This window comes from Parasteatoda tepidariorum, chromosome 3, assembly GCF_982258835.1.
Source record: "Parasteatoda tepidariorum strain Cologne lab strain chromosome 3, Ptep-v5.0, whole genome shotgun sequence".
NCBI classification, from domain to species: Eukaryota; Metazoa; Arthropoda; class Arachnida; order Araneae; family Theridiidae; genus Parasteatoda; species Parasteatoda tepidariorum.
This window is the reverse complement of record NC_141757.1, coordinates 60,215,346-60,232,964: the sequence shown is the minus strand read 5'-3', so window position 1 is coordinate 60,232,964 and position 17,619 is coordinate 60,215,346. Positions and strand designations below refer to the sequence as shown.

The following is a 17,619-nucleotide window of genomic DNA, read 5'->3' as shown; positions in this document are numbered from 1 at the left end:
TCTCTTGAAGGAATTTGATACCTGTAAATGATACCTGTGACATCGTAGGTAAATCGTAGCATTTGACGATTTAGAAGCCAATCAGGTACGACACACACTGGTGAAATCGCTCATAAGTAGTAGACAATTAAATTGCGTGGATCGGTATTATCACTTCATTTTTTATCAAGTTGCAACTACCCAATTATCACTAATTTATTATTATTTTTTACTATTGAAAAAATTTCAAAAAAATTTTCTTTGACGGAAACCGCGATCCTATGATCTACATAACATGTATTTGAAAATGCATCTGGATCCATCAAGTAGAACGGTAGCTATACGGGCCTTTGAGTACTGTGAGTTTAATTTTTACCACTCTGCATTTCAAAATATGAAAATAATAGTTTTTTCATGCCTCTATTGATAAATAAAATTTTACAAAACACAGTACAGAAATTTCTTGACGATATCAAACTTCATTTTTGTATTTTCTTAAGCAAATGAAGTTTTTTTTCATCAAGTATACATTTTTCCGTTTCGCAATTATTCAGTTAATATTACCAAATTGTTAAATAATATGTTGATACCTATGTTTGATTTGAAAACTTGATTTTTAACTGGGCTAGCTTCAAAAAATTTTATATATTAAGAGATGTTTTGAAGTGTATATCACTATTTAAGTGCTGCTGTTTTGCAGAGCTTAAAATACTGTTTAATCTGACAAAGAAAGTTCAAGTCGTATACTTGTGTCATCACATGAATTAAAAGCAGAAGATTTGGTTAAAGTTTTTTTTTAAATTTGAATTTTTGCGCAAACTATAGCATTATATTTTATTATACTCACCCGAGAGTCAGAGATACTTTTCGTCAAATTCGTTATCTTCCCAGGTTCGTTATTTTACTCATAATATTTTTGCAACACTATGCACAGTTATTATTTCATTATCTGAATTGTAATTTTAGCAACACTTTTATCCATGCTCCTTTACTACTTATTTCCTAACAGTTATCATACGTTAATGATTTTAACTAGATATAACATATTTGCTTGTTAAATCTTACACAAAATCACATAATTTAAAAAAAAAAAAAAAAACAGCAAAAAATCTGAACGACAGCAAGAAAAAATCCATTCTTTATTTGATAAAATAACATTTTAGAATGGAACATATGTTTTAATGAACCACCACCAATTTCAGATAAAAACATTTTACACACTTATAAAGCGACCCAAAAACAATAACATGTTAACTCTGATGTCCACAACTGCTAACATGAATGGATGATCCGCAGTAAATTCTTTCGAATGAGCAGGTGGAATATCGATAGGCTGGTCGCAATCATCTTGATCTCCTGCATCTTGATTTCCTTCATCTTGATCTCCTTCATCTATTTCTAGATAAGCCTTATGCAGAGGACCTGATACAGCCAAATGCTTGTTCTTTGAGATACCTGAAAAGTCACCAGAGCCATCATATGCACAGGTAGCTCCAAGAGACTTGAAGTCGTTAGTGAAATTTCTGAAATACTGAATCCCGATTTTTGGAATGCAGACATTGGCAGATGTGGATTTGAGCTGATTCACGACATTTACAATCATATCAGGGGTCATAGTCTTTTATAAAGTCGACAGTCCATCTTTTTGTCGTGTTAGAAAAAGTAGCAATCCAACATTTCGCCCTACATATGGCAAAAATATAGCTTGATAGTCATCCGTTTCCGTATAAGGAAAAGTGCCGCTAACGTGCATAAATGGAACAGATCTGAAAAATTCCAATTTTAAATTAATACTGGATAATGCATTATTTGTTGCATTCATGCAAATACTTGATTTTTCCCAAATTCGGGTGTAGAGATTTCAAATCTAAAATAGTTTTGCTCCTAAAGCTACTTATTTCTTCTTTTTTAAAAATGACAGTTTTGGTCTATTATTTTTGTGGAAAGGGGTGTAATCCACAATAGCCAATATACACGGTGTCCTATAAATGTTGCGACAAACTTCAAGGGGAAGTAGGGCACATGATTTCCATTATGAACATGTTGTTCGTGCGCCATAAAGCTTGCCAGTGACACGAACACTTTATTTTATTAAATTATTTTCATTTCCTTTTAATTGTTTGTTACTACTATTTTATTTTATAACCGTCGTTGAACAGACGACCCAATTTTGGATTTACGATTACCAATGTTCAACTTCGTAGCCTTATAATTTTGAACCCAATAGAGAAGACAAGGGAGCTCCTGAATCAAGTATTGGAAGAAATTCGCCTTCTTGGAGGAATTAGTGATGGAACTAACCTGTATTTGCGCAACATAGAGAGCAAAACCACAAAACCTCCCTGACGGCAAAAGGAACTCTAGCCCATGATCCGTCTACCACTGAGGATATTTTACGTCAACAATGTGGGCGGTACGAGCTCGGTATGGAATTCATATCGACCAGCCAACCCTGGGATTTGAACCCGTATCACCTCATTGGAAGGCTAACGCTCTATCCCCTGATTCACCGAGTTGCTGTTGAGAGTTCCATTAAAATAGGCTCAGAAATGCTGTATTATAGAAATTTAATGATTGGTAAAGCTTGCCCAATTAGTCGCCAAATTATTAAATTGCGATAAAACTGCTAATACCGTACTTATTTGAAAGCAGTTTTTGACAATAATTAATAGAAAACAAAGATCTAGGATAATTTAGATAAATAAAAGTACCCGATGTTCAAAGGCACACGATGTAACTGTTCAAAATAGGAAATCGTGCATATCGGCAAACGATAACATTTCCAGCCATGGTTTCCTAGGTAATTTTTAATCCTTATGATGTACCCTGGTTTCCTATAGAAGCTCGTCGCAACATTTACTGGATATCCTATATGTGATATTTCAAGTACATCAAGGCTATTGAGGATTACAAGCACACTAATGCTTGTAAATCCACATATAGCCTATATATGCGGATTTCAAAGATATGAATTTGGGACTAACATCCCTTCGTCTATATTCACTTAAGAAACTCAATTGATTTAAAAGTTTATATACTTTAAGTTGTAAGTTACAAAAAATGATTAATGTGAAACATATGAAAGATTAAAAGAATTCAGACGAAGAAATACCTGTTTATGCTAATAGAATAAAACACTTGAATAAAGCACAAATAATTTCACATAAACAGATAGACCTTGTCTGTCTGTCTTTTTAAAGGAAAAAAAGAAGAAAAAACTTTTCTTTGGTAAATACTTTTCTGCGATATTTCTAAGAAGACAAGTTGGTTTAGTCTGAATTAATTTTTAAGATATTATATTCATTTAATATAAATATTATATAAATTTCATTTTTAAATATGCTACAAAAACTCTTATATATTTTTAAAGAAAGCAGGTAGGAAATGGGAGGTTTTTGATTAACAAAAATAACCACCGCCTCAAATCCATAAGATATTCTTGCAGTCAGCACGTTTTAAGAGAAATTTTGTATGAAACGAACATAAAATCCTGAAAATTAACTAAGATTCGAAAAAATCGCATTCTTTCCTACATTTTTGGGCCGAACAAAAGAAAGAAAAAACTTTTTTTGAAGTTTTTAAAAATAATTTATTTTGTACTTTCTCGTCTTAAAATTCTTTAAATTTTTTTTAAATACCGTAAACCGGGGCGAGTCTACCCATCCAGGGGCGAGTCTACCCATTTTAGTTTTATTTAATTTTCACTATTTTAAATTGCAAATAAAAATTTTTTTACCGATGGAGGACTTAGTTCAGACTCTAAGGAAGATGGCGCTGTAGTAGTTTGATCCGTTTTTATTTATTTAGTGTCTTTTTAACCGACCTGTTCAAACGTCTTTTGAGAGATTTGTATTGAAAATCAGCAAACTTTTAGTTGGTGCTCCGTAAGTATATTATTATTATTACTATTTTCACTTTGGTTAAGTGATAAACTTATCTAAGACTAAGATTACATTAATTTTATATGAAAAAAAAAACAAAAAGAATGTAAGTTTTGCTGTTGTAAACAAAAAGCCAGAATTCGCAGGGCGAGTCTACCCATTCGTATTTAGTTTTAATGAAGCATAATAATATAATTTAAAACTTTGTTTATATTAAAATTAAGTCATTTTAAATGAATTTGAGTATATTATTTTAATTCTGCATTGATAAATTTATCATTAATAAGAAAATTTATAGGTTAAATATAAATGTAAATATAAAATATGTTTATTTTACCTATTTTTTAAATTTTTATATTACAAAATTAACTTTTTTTATTTAATGCAAGTTAAATAAATTATTATTTATAAATTATTATTACCTCCCAAAAGAATGGGAAAAGGATTTTTCATGATTCCCAATATTTGAATTTCGATTTTGTTAATAATCTTTAATTATTACTATTTATTAATTATTTAATTGTAAATTTATATTAATTTTAATTTATTTTTATCAACAATAATCAGAAAAAAATTTTATTTTGTAATGTTAATTATTATAAAAACAAAACTGTGATCAAAATCTGATAATCAATCAAATACTCAATTTGAGTTATTTTATGAATAAAAAACTGGAATATATAATAAAGTTATGAATTTTACTTCATAAATATCCTATATAGTAACTAAAATAACAATTTAATAGTAAAATTTGATTATTTACACTGTTAACATTCATTTTAGTAGAATGGGTAGACTCGCCCCATACGAGAGATTTGTCAGCAGTTCTATAAAAATATACAGTAACAGCGTAACTGTTGATATTTTCTAAAATCGATTTCACAGCTTTAAACAGGGATAAATAGTGATTCCGAAACACCTATTAAAAGCCTTTTTTCTTTAATATTTACAAAAGTTTGACCACTTGAAAGTTGACAAACTGAAAAAATGGGTAGACTCGCCCCGGTTTACGGTATTTTCTTATTTGGTATTGACCGTAAACCTAGATTTGACTTCAGTTGTATTTGCATTATTTACAATTGAAGAGAAAAACTTAATAATTCATTTCCTACATATTTTATACTTTCAATTTTAAGATTTGTCAAATCTTTCTTTGAAGGATATTCTTTGATTTTTTTTATTATTTTTTGTTATTGTAAATTTTGGTTCTGACTGTAAACCTCGATTTGACTTCAAATGTATTTTCTTTACCTCTAATTAGAAAAGCGTATTTGCTGTTTCCATTGCCATGTCAGCAAATTCCTTGGGAAACAAAGCGAATTTAAAACAAAGGGTGAGTTTCTAGTTTTACAGTGGCGCCATCTATGGCCAATAATGCGATTTCAACTACACACACACATGTCGCAGTCCGTTTTACAGAGCGAACCTATTCATATATCCATTAATTCATCCACGGATCATACTTTTAACCTGAACCAGAGAACGATCAAGGGCCAAATCAGTATCCCCAAAAGTATGATTTGTTATAGGAACTTAGAGGACTTTGTGACCCCGGCAGATTTAACATGCATTTAATACATGGGTTTTCTTCTACCGGCAGAATTTGAACACCCATTCTCGCGAACACTAAATTATTTTAGTCCTTAGCAAAATATCGCATAGATGAATCGCAATAACGAACACTGTCAAAACATACTGACTATGATTAAAATTGTAAGAAATGGGGGATCGAATTCGAATCCACGATCTCTATATTATTAATACGACGCTTTAACCTACTGAGCTATTTTGCTTGTAGTTGCTTGATATTAATATAAAATGTATGCCTATGAAGGAACGAAATAAAATAAGGAAAAGGAAAGAAAAGTTTAGAAAGATAATAGGAATATTTTTTTTTTTTTTTTTTGCAAATTCGCTACCTAAACTGTAATTAAAATATCTTACTGTTCTCCTAATGGTGAGTAAAATGGCTGTGACTTCGTCAATTCCGATGGAAAAGGCGTTTCCCACTTTCCTTTGAGATAAACAGCATTTACAGCCAAAGCTGATGTGTCAGGGCTTACACCATTTCCAACGTGTCGAATCTTCCCCCGCGTTTGTTCAGCAACAAAATAATTGATTTTAAGAGCAAGCACCTCAGTTTTTCTAAAATCAACATTTGCTACTGTTGCGAGATATTGCTTTTGCACTTCTTTTTTGAACGCATCATCCAGTTCAGCTTTCTTTGCTACTAAAAGCTGCATCGGCACAACTCAATGTGTAATTGGGTGTGGTTGGATCATAATGCGATATTTCTGAATAAAGAATAATTATCCTGAGATAAAAATTATTCTTTATATGCGTCGATATCGCAAAAACATTTTGTTGAGAAAGATCATGAATTAAAAGTAAAATGTAAAAAAGTAATCAAACTTACTGGCGTGTAGCAAAATGCGGTTTAGGTTTAAAAGTACAATAATTAAACAGTTAACAAAATTCGCGAAGAGGTGATTATAGCTTGACTCGAATAAAATAAAATTAAAAAATAAATAATTGATCGAAGAAAAAGATTCCGTTGAAGAGTTAAAGGGGTTCCGAGAGCTACAATATTTGTTTTATACCAGTAACCTTTAAAATATTTAATTATAGTTAGATTCAATCAGTAATCCCTTTTTTATTTCATATTTCGGTTGCCCTTATGAAATTATTTAAAGTGAAACACCATTGAACAAAAAAATTGACTTTTTTAAATCAAATTTTTCAAATAAGATAATTTATCGAATAGCAATATATTGTATAAAGTATTAAAAGGTCTTTATGCAATCTAAAACTTTTCACAAGAAAAACTTTAATCATCTGTAAGTCATTTATTATTAGTCCAAATCGAGTATTTCAAATGAAAATAAAAATAATCAAGTATGTTAATAAGTAAATTAGTTTCCCTAATAAAGATCTTTAACTTTTACAGCAGTTTGTTTTTGCTTACACTTTAAGGAAAATTATATTTCTGCTTATTTGATTCATTTTCTGCTACAAGCAAACATTACACCAGAAACAAATTTATCACTAGACAAGATACTAATTTAATGGTCAGTCATAAAAACTGGTTTAAGATTATTTGTCAAAATAGAACCTTTTGCATGCGGAACAGTCAGTGGAATAATGATAAACAATGAAAAAATTCTTTCTTCTTAAATGTTTTTAAAATAAAGTCTTTTATTGGTAAATACGCTCTTTATATACCTTATTGACTCTTTTTTATTACTAATTGTCTTTGTTACTAAATTGTCCTTATTTATTTTATGTATGAAGTTGGGGTTCCACCAAAAGAAGGTTTGCCAATTAATATTCCAAAGCCAGAAAAAAAAATTGGGAACCGCTATCCTTTATCTCTAATGCAAATAATACTAATACGGATAATACAAATAGAATACGGACAATACATCATAATTCAGATAATATAAATACTTTAGATATATTTTTATGTTACAATTATGAAGCTATAAATGCAGTTTGCTATATTTAATCAGGGCTAAAGAGAATACAAGGGCTAGTTCACTCCGCTCTTAGAGCTGAAGCTACGATTTCCCTCCTCATGACGTCACTGTGTCTACAGATCTCGGAGATCGCAAGCAAAGATATGATAACTTTGCATCTTTCTCTTGTAAAAATAAGTTAGACTTCTTCTGGTTATTAGCCTTCAAACTTTACGTAATTAACACATTATTTCCGTTCATAAACATAGTTCAAAAAAAACTTTCTTGGTTATTATATTAAAAAAATACCATTTTAAACTTATAAAAATGTTTTGCTAGTTGGTGAAAATGACACGATAAATACTTTATTTTAAAAAGTTCAGTTTTAACTTTAACTATTAAGAAAAATGAAGGCATATATCGACACTTTTTTATCTACATATTCTTTTATAAAGATAAGTTAAGTTAAATTTAGAATCCCTGATTTTAAAATATGTCGTTAATAGCAATTTGTTCATACTTAATCATTAGGAAACATCAACCTTAAACGCTAATTACTGAAACAAAATAATAATTTAGGTTCATAATGACATCAGAAATTTTACAATTGTTTATAGACATTTAAATTTACGATGATATAATATATAGATATTTAAATTGAAGAGAATATAATTTTTAAAAAAAATCATAAATATTTAGAATAACTACATTAAAAAATATGTTATGAAATTAGGAGAATTTCAACTATATACTATATATTTTATTTATACTTTTTACTTACATTTTAATTTTCTTTGACTTTATCTATTTTTTAATTCTTTTCATCTGCCTTTCTTTATGAAGTAGCGAGGCGGTTTCTATTTAGATAATGAATTTTTATAAAAGTTCTTTACGACAGAATAAACGTATTGCGGTTTTATATTAACTGTGTCATTTCGGAATCCATTCTTTACATAGTTGTTCATTTACTTTAGGGAACACGCGAAAAATTATACTTTTTCCTTTTGTTTTTATATCAGAATTTTTGCAAGTTGCAATCGCGCAAACTGGCATTTCGATAATAGTTTTAAATTCTTGTAAATTCACTGCAAAAACTGAGGAAAGTCATTATAGAAAATAACAAATGTCTTAGAATATCTCGCAAAAAGAAATGATCCAATATTAGTTAGAGCTAGTAAGGCCAAACGCTCCGTTCTTGAAGTAAAAGTGCGAGCTTTGCGCCAAAGTGACGTCACTAGAGTGACGTCAGAGGATCGGCGCGGCAAGAGATACTTCAAAGGAGTGAACCAGCCCTTCTATTCTCTTTAGCCCTGAGCGTAATAACTCGTAATCGAAGTTGTTACCATCTTTCGCTTAACTATCTTTTACTTGTCACAGTTTTCTTGATTAAAGATTATGCAAATAGATGTGAAAATGCATACAACTTAATACAAATAATAACTCTTAATAGCTAGAGATGGTCTAAAATAATTTTTTTGTCAACAGAAAGATAAAAATTAAATATTTATTCTATCATTTTTTTCATTAATTGCAAGCTCATGTAATGTCTTCTTATTTTTAAAATGCACAAAATACAAAATTATAAGATTGTTATTGAGATGAAATAAAAATCTTTAATTTTATTTAAACAACTTCAAAGTTCTTGCTAATTCAGTGTAAGATAGTTCTATGAAATACGAAACAACTTATTATAATACAATGTCAATTGTAGCAATAGTTGTAAAAGAATGCGTATTTTAATGTTAGATAATTGGATGTTCTACGTGAAAATGCACGTGTTTTAAACTATTATATTTTCGAATATAAAGATTATAAAATTAGAATAAATAGAAATAAAAGTAACTGGAATGTTTTATGTATGCGAATAGATAGGGTTATTAAATAACTGGAATGTTTCTAAAACATGTCAGTGGAAAATTTTTAGGATTCAATGGAATTTCGCTATAAACGTTTAGTTCAAATAAGTTAATACTACGTATTGGTAGATAATTTAGCTTCTTATTTTGATTGGCATCAAGTAAGGTAACTAGCATAATATTTTGTAAAATGCTATTATTAGTAGTACATATTTTTTTTAAAAAACTATGCTTTACTAATGAGCTGATTTGTGAAAAATAGTGCTATGGCGGGCCTCATTTTTTCCCTAAGGAACACAAGGACTACTAAATTGAAATATAACGTAGGAATTATCTAGTAAATGCCATAGATTTTAAGTATAGTTTTTCTTACCTTTTGGGTATTCCCTCTGGCTCCATATAAAAATATTCCTAATCCTGTCATTAAACTAGCGGGACAAAAGAACACATTGTCCGTGTTTCCTTTAATCAATCTAGGATAAAGTTTAGCTGCTAATTTGTTGTTGGCAACTGCAAACTTTTTTAGGTCCTCTTGTGATACCTCGGCTGAGCTCATCATAGCATGAGCGATGATAAGAAGGAAAAAATTTTAGAAAACCATGTCTGTAATATATATTAAAATATTTCATATCATATTTTGGTTAACTAGAAGGTAGCTGTCGTAGTTAAAGATGGAGTGTTTAAAGCCAAATAATTGCGCAACTATTTAACAAAACTGAATCAAATTTGCAGTAAAGGCTATTTAGACCACGAGGATTTGATTTTAAAAAGTAAATAGTTTGAGATTCCTCAGGCTAGGATTAAAATGGCCTGTAATGTTTTTATTGAGAGGAGGGGGGTAAATCAAGAATAAGAAAGTACATAAATTTAACACTTACATATATTTTGATATAGTCATTACATTCACATTTGCATTAACTTACTTTTTGTATTAACTCTTGAGCAATTGGGTACTGGCACTTCAAGAAGATCACTGATACCCACACATGTGACATATGACATCAGCATAAGTTGATCGTTTATCAGAAAAATGGCTTGTTAAAGTTGAGCTAAAGTTCCCAGCATAAGTAAGACTGTTAATTAAAGAGAAGTTAATTAAATACAAATCCGTATCGCACATCGAAATTGTTGAAATATAATACTTTCTCGTATATTTCTTTTACTTAATGAAGATTTATTATTTGCTTGTATATATTATTGCAACCGTGACTTATTTTTGTTTTGTGTACCTGGCAACTTCGATGCATAATGAGTTTGTTTATGTTCGACATGGCTTTGTGTATATTTCTGTGTTAAGTCTCTTTGTACGTTTATAGTGAAAGAATTGAAATCTTACAGAAAAAATCTTTGTGAAAGAATACAGAATGTGGCATTTAAGAGAATTGATACTTGACTGGCTTACCTTACTCGAAATAGAAGGGAAGGAACAGTTGACAACGTGAGCAAATGCCCCGTTTCAACAACCAATCACGTTCGAGATACCCACACTACGTCACTTACAGCTATCCCATTATGATTTCTCTTAGCAGCGTCGATTTCAACGTGGAAGCTAGGTTATTTTAAGCTTGCCCTTCTTCACATAAGTTCTTATATGCCATGAGTTTTTTCAGCGATGTATGATTAATTTTCAACAACTTCGTTTATTCTACGTAAAAATCTGCAAACGAAACAACGCGCTTCTGTTAAGGGGAGACATGATTGTTAAAATGCTTTATAAAATGTAAATGTAAAAGGTTAATGTAAATGCGATGCGATATCCAAATGCGTAGAATGTTAATTTTCTGAATTGGCTCCTGCCTATTTTATCCCCAAAATGAACTTATAGCTCCATTTCAAACCCTCGAAACAAAAACTGAAATGATTTTTTGTTTTGAAATTTGACTTGCAATGGCTTCTAATGCAATTGTGGTCAAGTTTGGTTCAGCAGTTTTCACACTTTCGGTTTTAAAACACCTCTACTTCAATTAGTGATCACCCTTGTACATTTCTCAGTCAAAACGTTAAAAAATTGAAAATGGCATTTTATAACAAAGTATTAAGTAAGAACCATCAAATGCTGAAGTTTAACATACCTTTCTTCCGTGAACTATATCTTACAAGCAATTAGAAGTATATACCAGTTATTTTTTATTTAATTCCTTTCAAATTATTTTAATTAGGTTATCTATATATATTGTTTATTTATACCTCGACCCGCCCTATTCAGGGCACACGAGAGTAGAACAAACATTCTACTGACAAAACATACATAAAACACAAAAAATTACATTAGCAACTAGTATAAATGACATATAAAGAATAAATTACATTTTGAAAATATGTACACTATGAAATACAAAGGCATAGAGAAATGCCTTAAGCAAAAAGCATAGAAATTAACATTAACTTAATAATAATGAAATTACATTTTAGATAAGTAACTGGAAAACATAAGAAGATTATTTTGACAGCTGTCGAAAGTGTAAGGCTCTCAAGGAGGCTGGATAGCAAGAATTTTAAAAGGAAATATGAAATAAGAAAAATAAAAATAAGAGTCATCTACGAAAAGTTTGCAATGAGGAAAAAATGTTTATAGAGTTTCTCTAGCGATAGGTATATTCAACAAACATATGTGAATAGATTGAGAAGAAACTGAGAAGTTATAGCAAGATGGTGGTAACAGTTAATACTCATTAGAACGTGATCGTAATTCAAGGAGGGTCTGGCGATGCGCAGGGCAAGTGATGTCTGAGGCTTGATGATAAGGATTATGGCTGGTTCCAAAAAAGGTATTGGTGTGCCAGTAGTTGATGCAATATTTTTCGTCGGAGTGACATTCATTTGTGTGATGGTCGCCTCCGCAGTTAGAGCAAGTGGCGAATTCTTGAGTGCAAGAGTGGGTGGAATGATCAAGACCTTGACACCATGAGCAGCGTCGAAGTAGAATTTTTTTTTGGATAATGCATCTGTTAAGGCCTATATAGATGTGTTTCGTCCTCAGGAGTTGTTGAGCAAGTTTATGCGACGATACATTGACAATGAGATGTTTTTTGTCAACATGTTTTTTGTGAGGTATTGACTTTGTGTAGGTGATGGTATTATTGTCAAATGATGATTCTCTGAAATGCTGGAGGATGTTGGATATACTATTGCCATCAAAGAGAGCTGGTGCATTCAGAATTATAAGTGAGGTAAGGCGTTGTTCTTTGTTGCGGAATTCGAGCTTATTTTTGATGCTATTTGTTAATCTAGTCTTTGCCTCATGGGAGAAATGGAAGTATGGGCATCAAAGTGGAACCTGCGTGAACCCCTTAGTAGACCAGATACGGCACTTTCAGCAATGGAAGAATGTGACAGTATCTTTTTCCCAAATATTTATTGCTTGTTATCAATATTGGCTACGTTGCCAATCACAACAGCAACTGCAGAAAGAACTTTTTCTACTCTTAAACTCGTGAAAACAGCAACAAGAAATGCTACTAAAGAAGAAAGGCTAACAGGGCTAACTTTATTAAGCATATTTCGGGATATTCCGGTTTGTCCTAAAAAAGTAATCGAAAAATTTTCTTCAAATCCCCGTCGCATGTCTTTGTAAACTTTGTTTACAAATTGATTATAATTATTATGTAGAATTAATTTAAAATAATTATTATGTAATATTTTCTAATTACTAGTTTAACTTTTGCAAACAACAGAATAAACAATATTTGTTACAATGTTTTTTCCCTACTTAGCATGTCTGAAACTGTCCTTGCTTCTTACCATATCCCCCCCCCCCGGAAAAATATCCTGGCTACGGCCTTGAGAAATATATATTATTCTATAACTATTACAGTTCTGCACAATCTGAAATCACATTTATTCATTGGAATAAACTAACCAATGTTAACTTCACAATAATTTGTAATGAATTGAAGACAAGAGAACAATGTATTTTACCGTGATACACTCATCTGTAACAGTATGCTATAACGAAATCGGAAGTTATCGGGTGCAAGTTTGTTAGTAATAGAAAGGTAAAAATTATTGAGAAATTGTTCTTCAAATGCATGGAGTGTTCTGTTTCAAAAAGATTTGCCAATGTTCTGGTCAGTTTTTTCAAATTCTTCTGCCTTTTCCTTAGGGAAATTTTGCTTCTTATTTGCTACTAAGAGAATGTCGTCCAACTCTGCCAATGATTATGAGAGAAATAAATGAAATCTTAATGGTTGATATTTTAAGTCTCCGCTAAGAGGATGTACTCAAGTGTAGCGATCACGAATTTGAAGTCAAATTTTTAAATGAATAAATTTCTTAATTTATCTCCTGTAGAAGAAATTATTTTGTAAACTTGTAAGCATGTAGTTATTTTTGTACGTAATTCAATGATAAATATATTTATATAAAAATAGTGTTTTTTATTAGTAACTAAAATGGTGATCAAATGTGCTAAATCGGTAAAGTCCTAGAATAGCCCACCCCTCGGCGACTTTTTGAAATCTCGCCAAGTTGGCGATTATTACATGGATCAATGTTGTTTTTTATTGTTAAAAAACAATTTAAATCATTGAAAATTTATTAAATTATTTTTAATAAAATAAAAAAAACATACCTTTACTCTGATAAACCAGATCTACCAGAAACCTATTGATATATAAATAAAAAAAAACATTGGAATTATTTTAGCTTTATTATTTGTGTCGGTATTTGTCCTAAAGTTTTGTGCATGATTTTGTAATGTAGTTCATTGCTGATTAATCGATGTTTATTTTTTCATCTCTCACGCAAAACGGATATTCAGCTAGTAATAATAAAAAAAAAATCGCGTGTAATAATTATACGCAAAAAGTGAATATTTTCTCTTTTTCTTCTTACACCTGCTATAGGTTTTCATTTAAATCTAAGTTAATATTCGTTTTTCATTTTTAATACTCATTCCAAAATATTTTAAATTCACTTAAAAAAAACTTAATATGTGGTTTTCTTATGACCAACAAATGCAATAACTTTTTTAATTAAAGGCGAAAATTATACAGTTCTATAATTATTGTATGACATAATGATTTGAAAAAGAATAAATAATTTTATCAACATTTAAATATTTAATAATGTAAAAATTATTTTATAAAACATTAACTTAAACTTCGTAATATAATCATTAAATTACGCATTGTCTGTGTCCAGTTTATCTCTTAATATTTTTGGACATTCAATGGCAAATGTATATAGGTATAACCAAAATAATTATATCTTGTGTCAGTTTAACTAACTAAACACATACTTACTTTCTGTTAGCAAATGCAATAATTCAAATAAAGCATCTGTTTCAAAATAAGTTGAATTTGGTTTATCATATTAAGTTTAAGCTTTTAAAATATATATATTGTAAGCTAATTGTATAATCCGACTTTTTGCGAATTGACGCCATCAGGTTAATTATTATGATCTTCAGTCTCTTCTGATCTATCTAATATTTTATAGACTTATTACATTTCGTCTACGTGCGCCTTTAGGCTAATTAGAAAATCTGAGAATCATTAGTAAATATGACTAAATTTGCTATGGCTTAATGTAATAAACCTTAATAAAGGCTATATACAAAAAGCTTTACTAATTAAAAGCTTGTTGTAAATTTCCTAAAAGAAGTAAGACTAAATGAGTTATGAATTATGTAATCCAAAGCTGTGTTGGGCTCACTTCAATAAGATTAAAATATGACGTAATGCAAAATGCTATCTATATTCGCAAAAAGTCGAATTGTACAATTAGCTTATGATATATACATTTTAAAAGTTTTTACTAACGATAATAAGTCAAATTCAACTTCTTTAATTGCAACAGATTCTTTATTTGCATCATAAAATGACTGTGGTTGTTTGTAGACTTATTTAATTTACCTACAACAGATATTTAAAATTTGTATTTACACCTTAAATAAAAGATGAATTCCAATTTCCCCAAGAATATTTAATTTTAAAGCTGAAGTATTTCTTTAAATGAATAAATATGTTTCAACGTTGATAAATTTTAAAATTCTACTGAAATCTACGTCATCTGGGAAGAAAATAAATATATAGTTCGTTACCTATGCTGAAAAAGCTATTCAAGTTCACAACCTTTAGAAGACAAAGTTAGCATTCGTTTAAAGCATTCACTAACAAATTATTGCAGATTAGAAAGTTTTTCGAATGATTTACATGACATTTATAGTTAATTTTTAGTCGTGAATGTCTAATAAGAAAAGCATTTTTTCTCCTAAAGAAGTTGTATTTGGTTTATATTCTTCGCATAAGTCAAAATATCTAAAATGAAATGTAAGAAACTACTATTAACTTATATCTGTTTCAGCAAAATTAATAACTAGTTCCTTACCTATGCTGAGAAGACTAGATCCAAGAAGAATTTTTCTAGATTAGGTCCACGAAGAATTTCGTTTTTATATGCGGCAAATACTATATGTATGCAATGTTGTGTAACAATGTATTTACGTGACTTATGTGAATCTTCTCTAGTAAATGCCAATCAATTATGTTGATTTCTAGGATTAGTGACTTCAAAAGACTATGTTCTAACCTTCGAAACTATATCATAATTAGAATCTGAATAGTTCAGTCGACTTCTTATATGAAGATTTACATAAAGCTGATCAAAATGTTTCCATTATAATATGTCTTCTTTCTCAGCTGTTTGAAATTCAATTTTTGTTATACAGGCTGAGTCATTTGGCTTGTGATTAAGAAAGTCTGTCTCGTCAAAAAATTTACTTTAAGTATCTTCATTTAATATTTTATTTTAAATTAAAATTTTAAAAAGAAAGAAAATATTAATGCAAGAAGCTTCGGACGTTTCGTATTCTAATCAAGTCAAATAAAATTCTCACGATATTAAAAATGTATTAAAGAGTTTAATACGAAAAATTACAATCGAATATAACAAGTGCTAATAAAAATATAGCAATTAAATTGCTTATATTGGTTACTTTATTATTCATTAAAAAAATAGTGATTAGAGAAAAAAACATTAATAGCGATATATATATACTGCTCTTCTTGCATTCAACAAAAAAAAAAGAATGACGGAAAGTCTTCAGCTTTCTTTCCTATAAAATTCGTATTCGTATATCGTATCTCAAATATTAAAGCACTCAAATTGTATTGCAAAGAACAATTCCAAAAAAATCAAACTGCCAATTTAAAATTTGCAAATAGCAATAAAAAATGCTTCTTTATGAACTTTTTCGAACTCTGTACAATGCTAAAAAAATGAATACCTAAATAACTTTTGATAATATGATTGGATTTTTTTTCTTCTAATTCTTAGGATTTAATCTTAATGGTTCCATGACTTAATCTTTAATATGCTAAATAATTAGGACAGATACGATATAACGAAAGCAACGAAATCAACGGACATAATAAATTACTTTCTTTTTATGACGGACTTTCTGAAACTCAAAATATGGGTTAGTAGTAATCTGTAAAGTATAATCCCCACAATTTAAGCAGGAGAGCTATCAATAGTATAGACTACTTAATGGTAAGATAAATTTCTGTGTGTTTCGAAATACCTGGAGAACTAGTTAAGTCAAAGTTTTGAACACAGTTATAAAATTCAATTATTCAGTAGTAATTAATATAAGAAATTGTGACAGCTGTACTTCATTTAAATCTGCAGATTTAATATATTTTTATTACATCGCTGAAAATGATGCAAATAAAAAAAGTGTTAAATATGTCCTAAGTGGCACATAATACTAAATAACATTAGAAAATCAGAAAAACGGAAGTTATTTTGCCGAACTTTTGAATATTAGAAAGATACAAAAGATTGATGTTTTCTCTGCATTATAAAACGTCAGATTCTATACAAACTATATAAAACTTTGCATCTCGTTTTGATTCCATACGATATAATATTTTATATTTTCTGTTATTATCTTGCGTCGTTTTTTATTTTGGGAATAAACGAGAGGAAGGTTTGGATGGTGGTACAATAATTAGGTGATATAATTTTATTTTGTTTTCTACATTGTTGTAAAGTAATAAAACATAGAACAGAAGTTTTATAATTACCCTCTACACATTATTTACTAAGCAAGACACATATACTAAACAAAATGATATTACCTAATTCTGTTTCCATTCATTTTCATTCTTCTTACATCAAATTATATATTTTAGTATCCAGCTGATTTTCATGAATGACTGTTTCAAATTTAACTAAGAATTAATACTCAAGTAGCTAAACATTTATTGATATATTGTTCTTTTTTTTATGTGAAGATTTTTCTGATAAATTTTTTATCATTAATTACATTCAGAGTTTTTTTTTTTTAATTTCCAAATATTCCTAAATATGTTTTAAAAATGGAGCCAATGAACTTGTAAGCTTACGGAACATATTTCACAAAAGTCTTTAGTCTAGCCATTTGTAATTTTACAATTATCATCTGTATTTCTTGAGATTTCTCCTTAAAAGAGTTTTGCGGAC

General features: G+C 29.5%; 2 protein-coding genes and 1 long non-coding RNA gene across 3 annotated transcripts; all 3 read right to left on the bottom strand.

The window, feature by feature from the left end:
- Positions 1-1,099: 1,099 nt before the first annotated feature.
- On the bottom strand, positions 1,100-6,145 carry LOC107439737 (antichymotrypsin-2-like). Its single transcript, XM_071180149.2, has 2 exons — positions 5,805-6,145; positions 1,100-1,745 (listed from the first exon to the last, which is right to left on the bottom strand). The coding sequence occupies exons 1-2, from the start codon at positions 6,101-6,103 to the stop codon at positions 1,601-1,603; spliced, it is 444 nt and encodes a 147-aa protein (XP_071036250.2). The 5' UTR covers positions 6,104-6,145; the 3' UTR covers positions 1,100-1,600.
- On the bottom strand, positions 1,193-1,594 carry LOC147813832 (ovalbumin-like). Its single transcript, XM_087160131.1, has one exon. The coding sequence runs from the start codon at positions 1,592-1,594 to the stop codon at positions 1,193-1,195; it is 402 nt and encodes a 133-aa protein (XP_087016257.1).
- A 3,952-nt stretch (positions 6,146-10,097) lies between the features above and the next one.
- LOC147813831 (uncharacterized) lies at positions 10,098-15,626 on the bottom strand. Its single transcript, XR_015432573.1, has 3 exons — positions 15,502-15,626; positions 13,742-13,773; positions 10,098-10,244 (listed from the first exon to the last, which is right to left on the bottom strand). It is a non-coding gene; the product is annotated as an uncharacterized LOC147813831 (long non-coding RNA).
- Between the last annotated feature and the right edge of the window lie 1,993 nt (positions 15,627-17,619).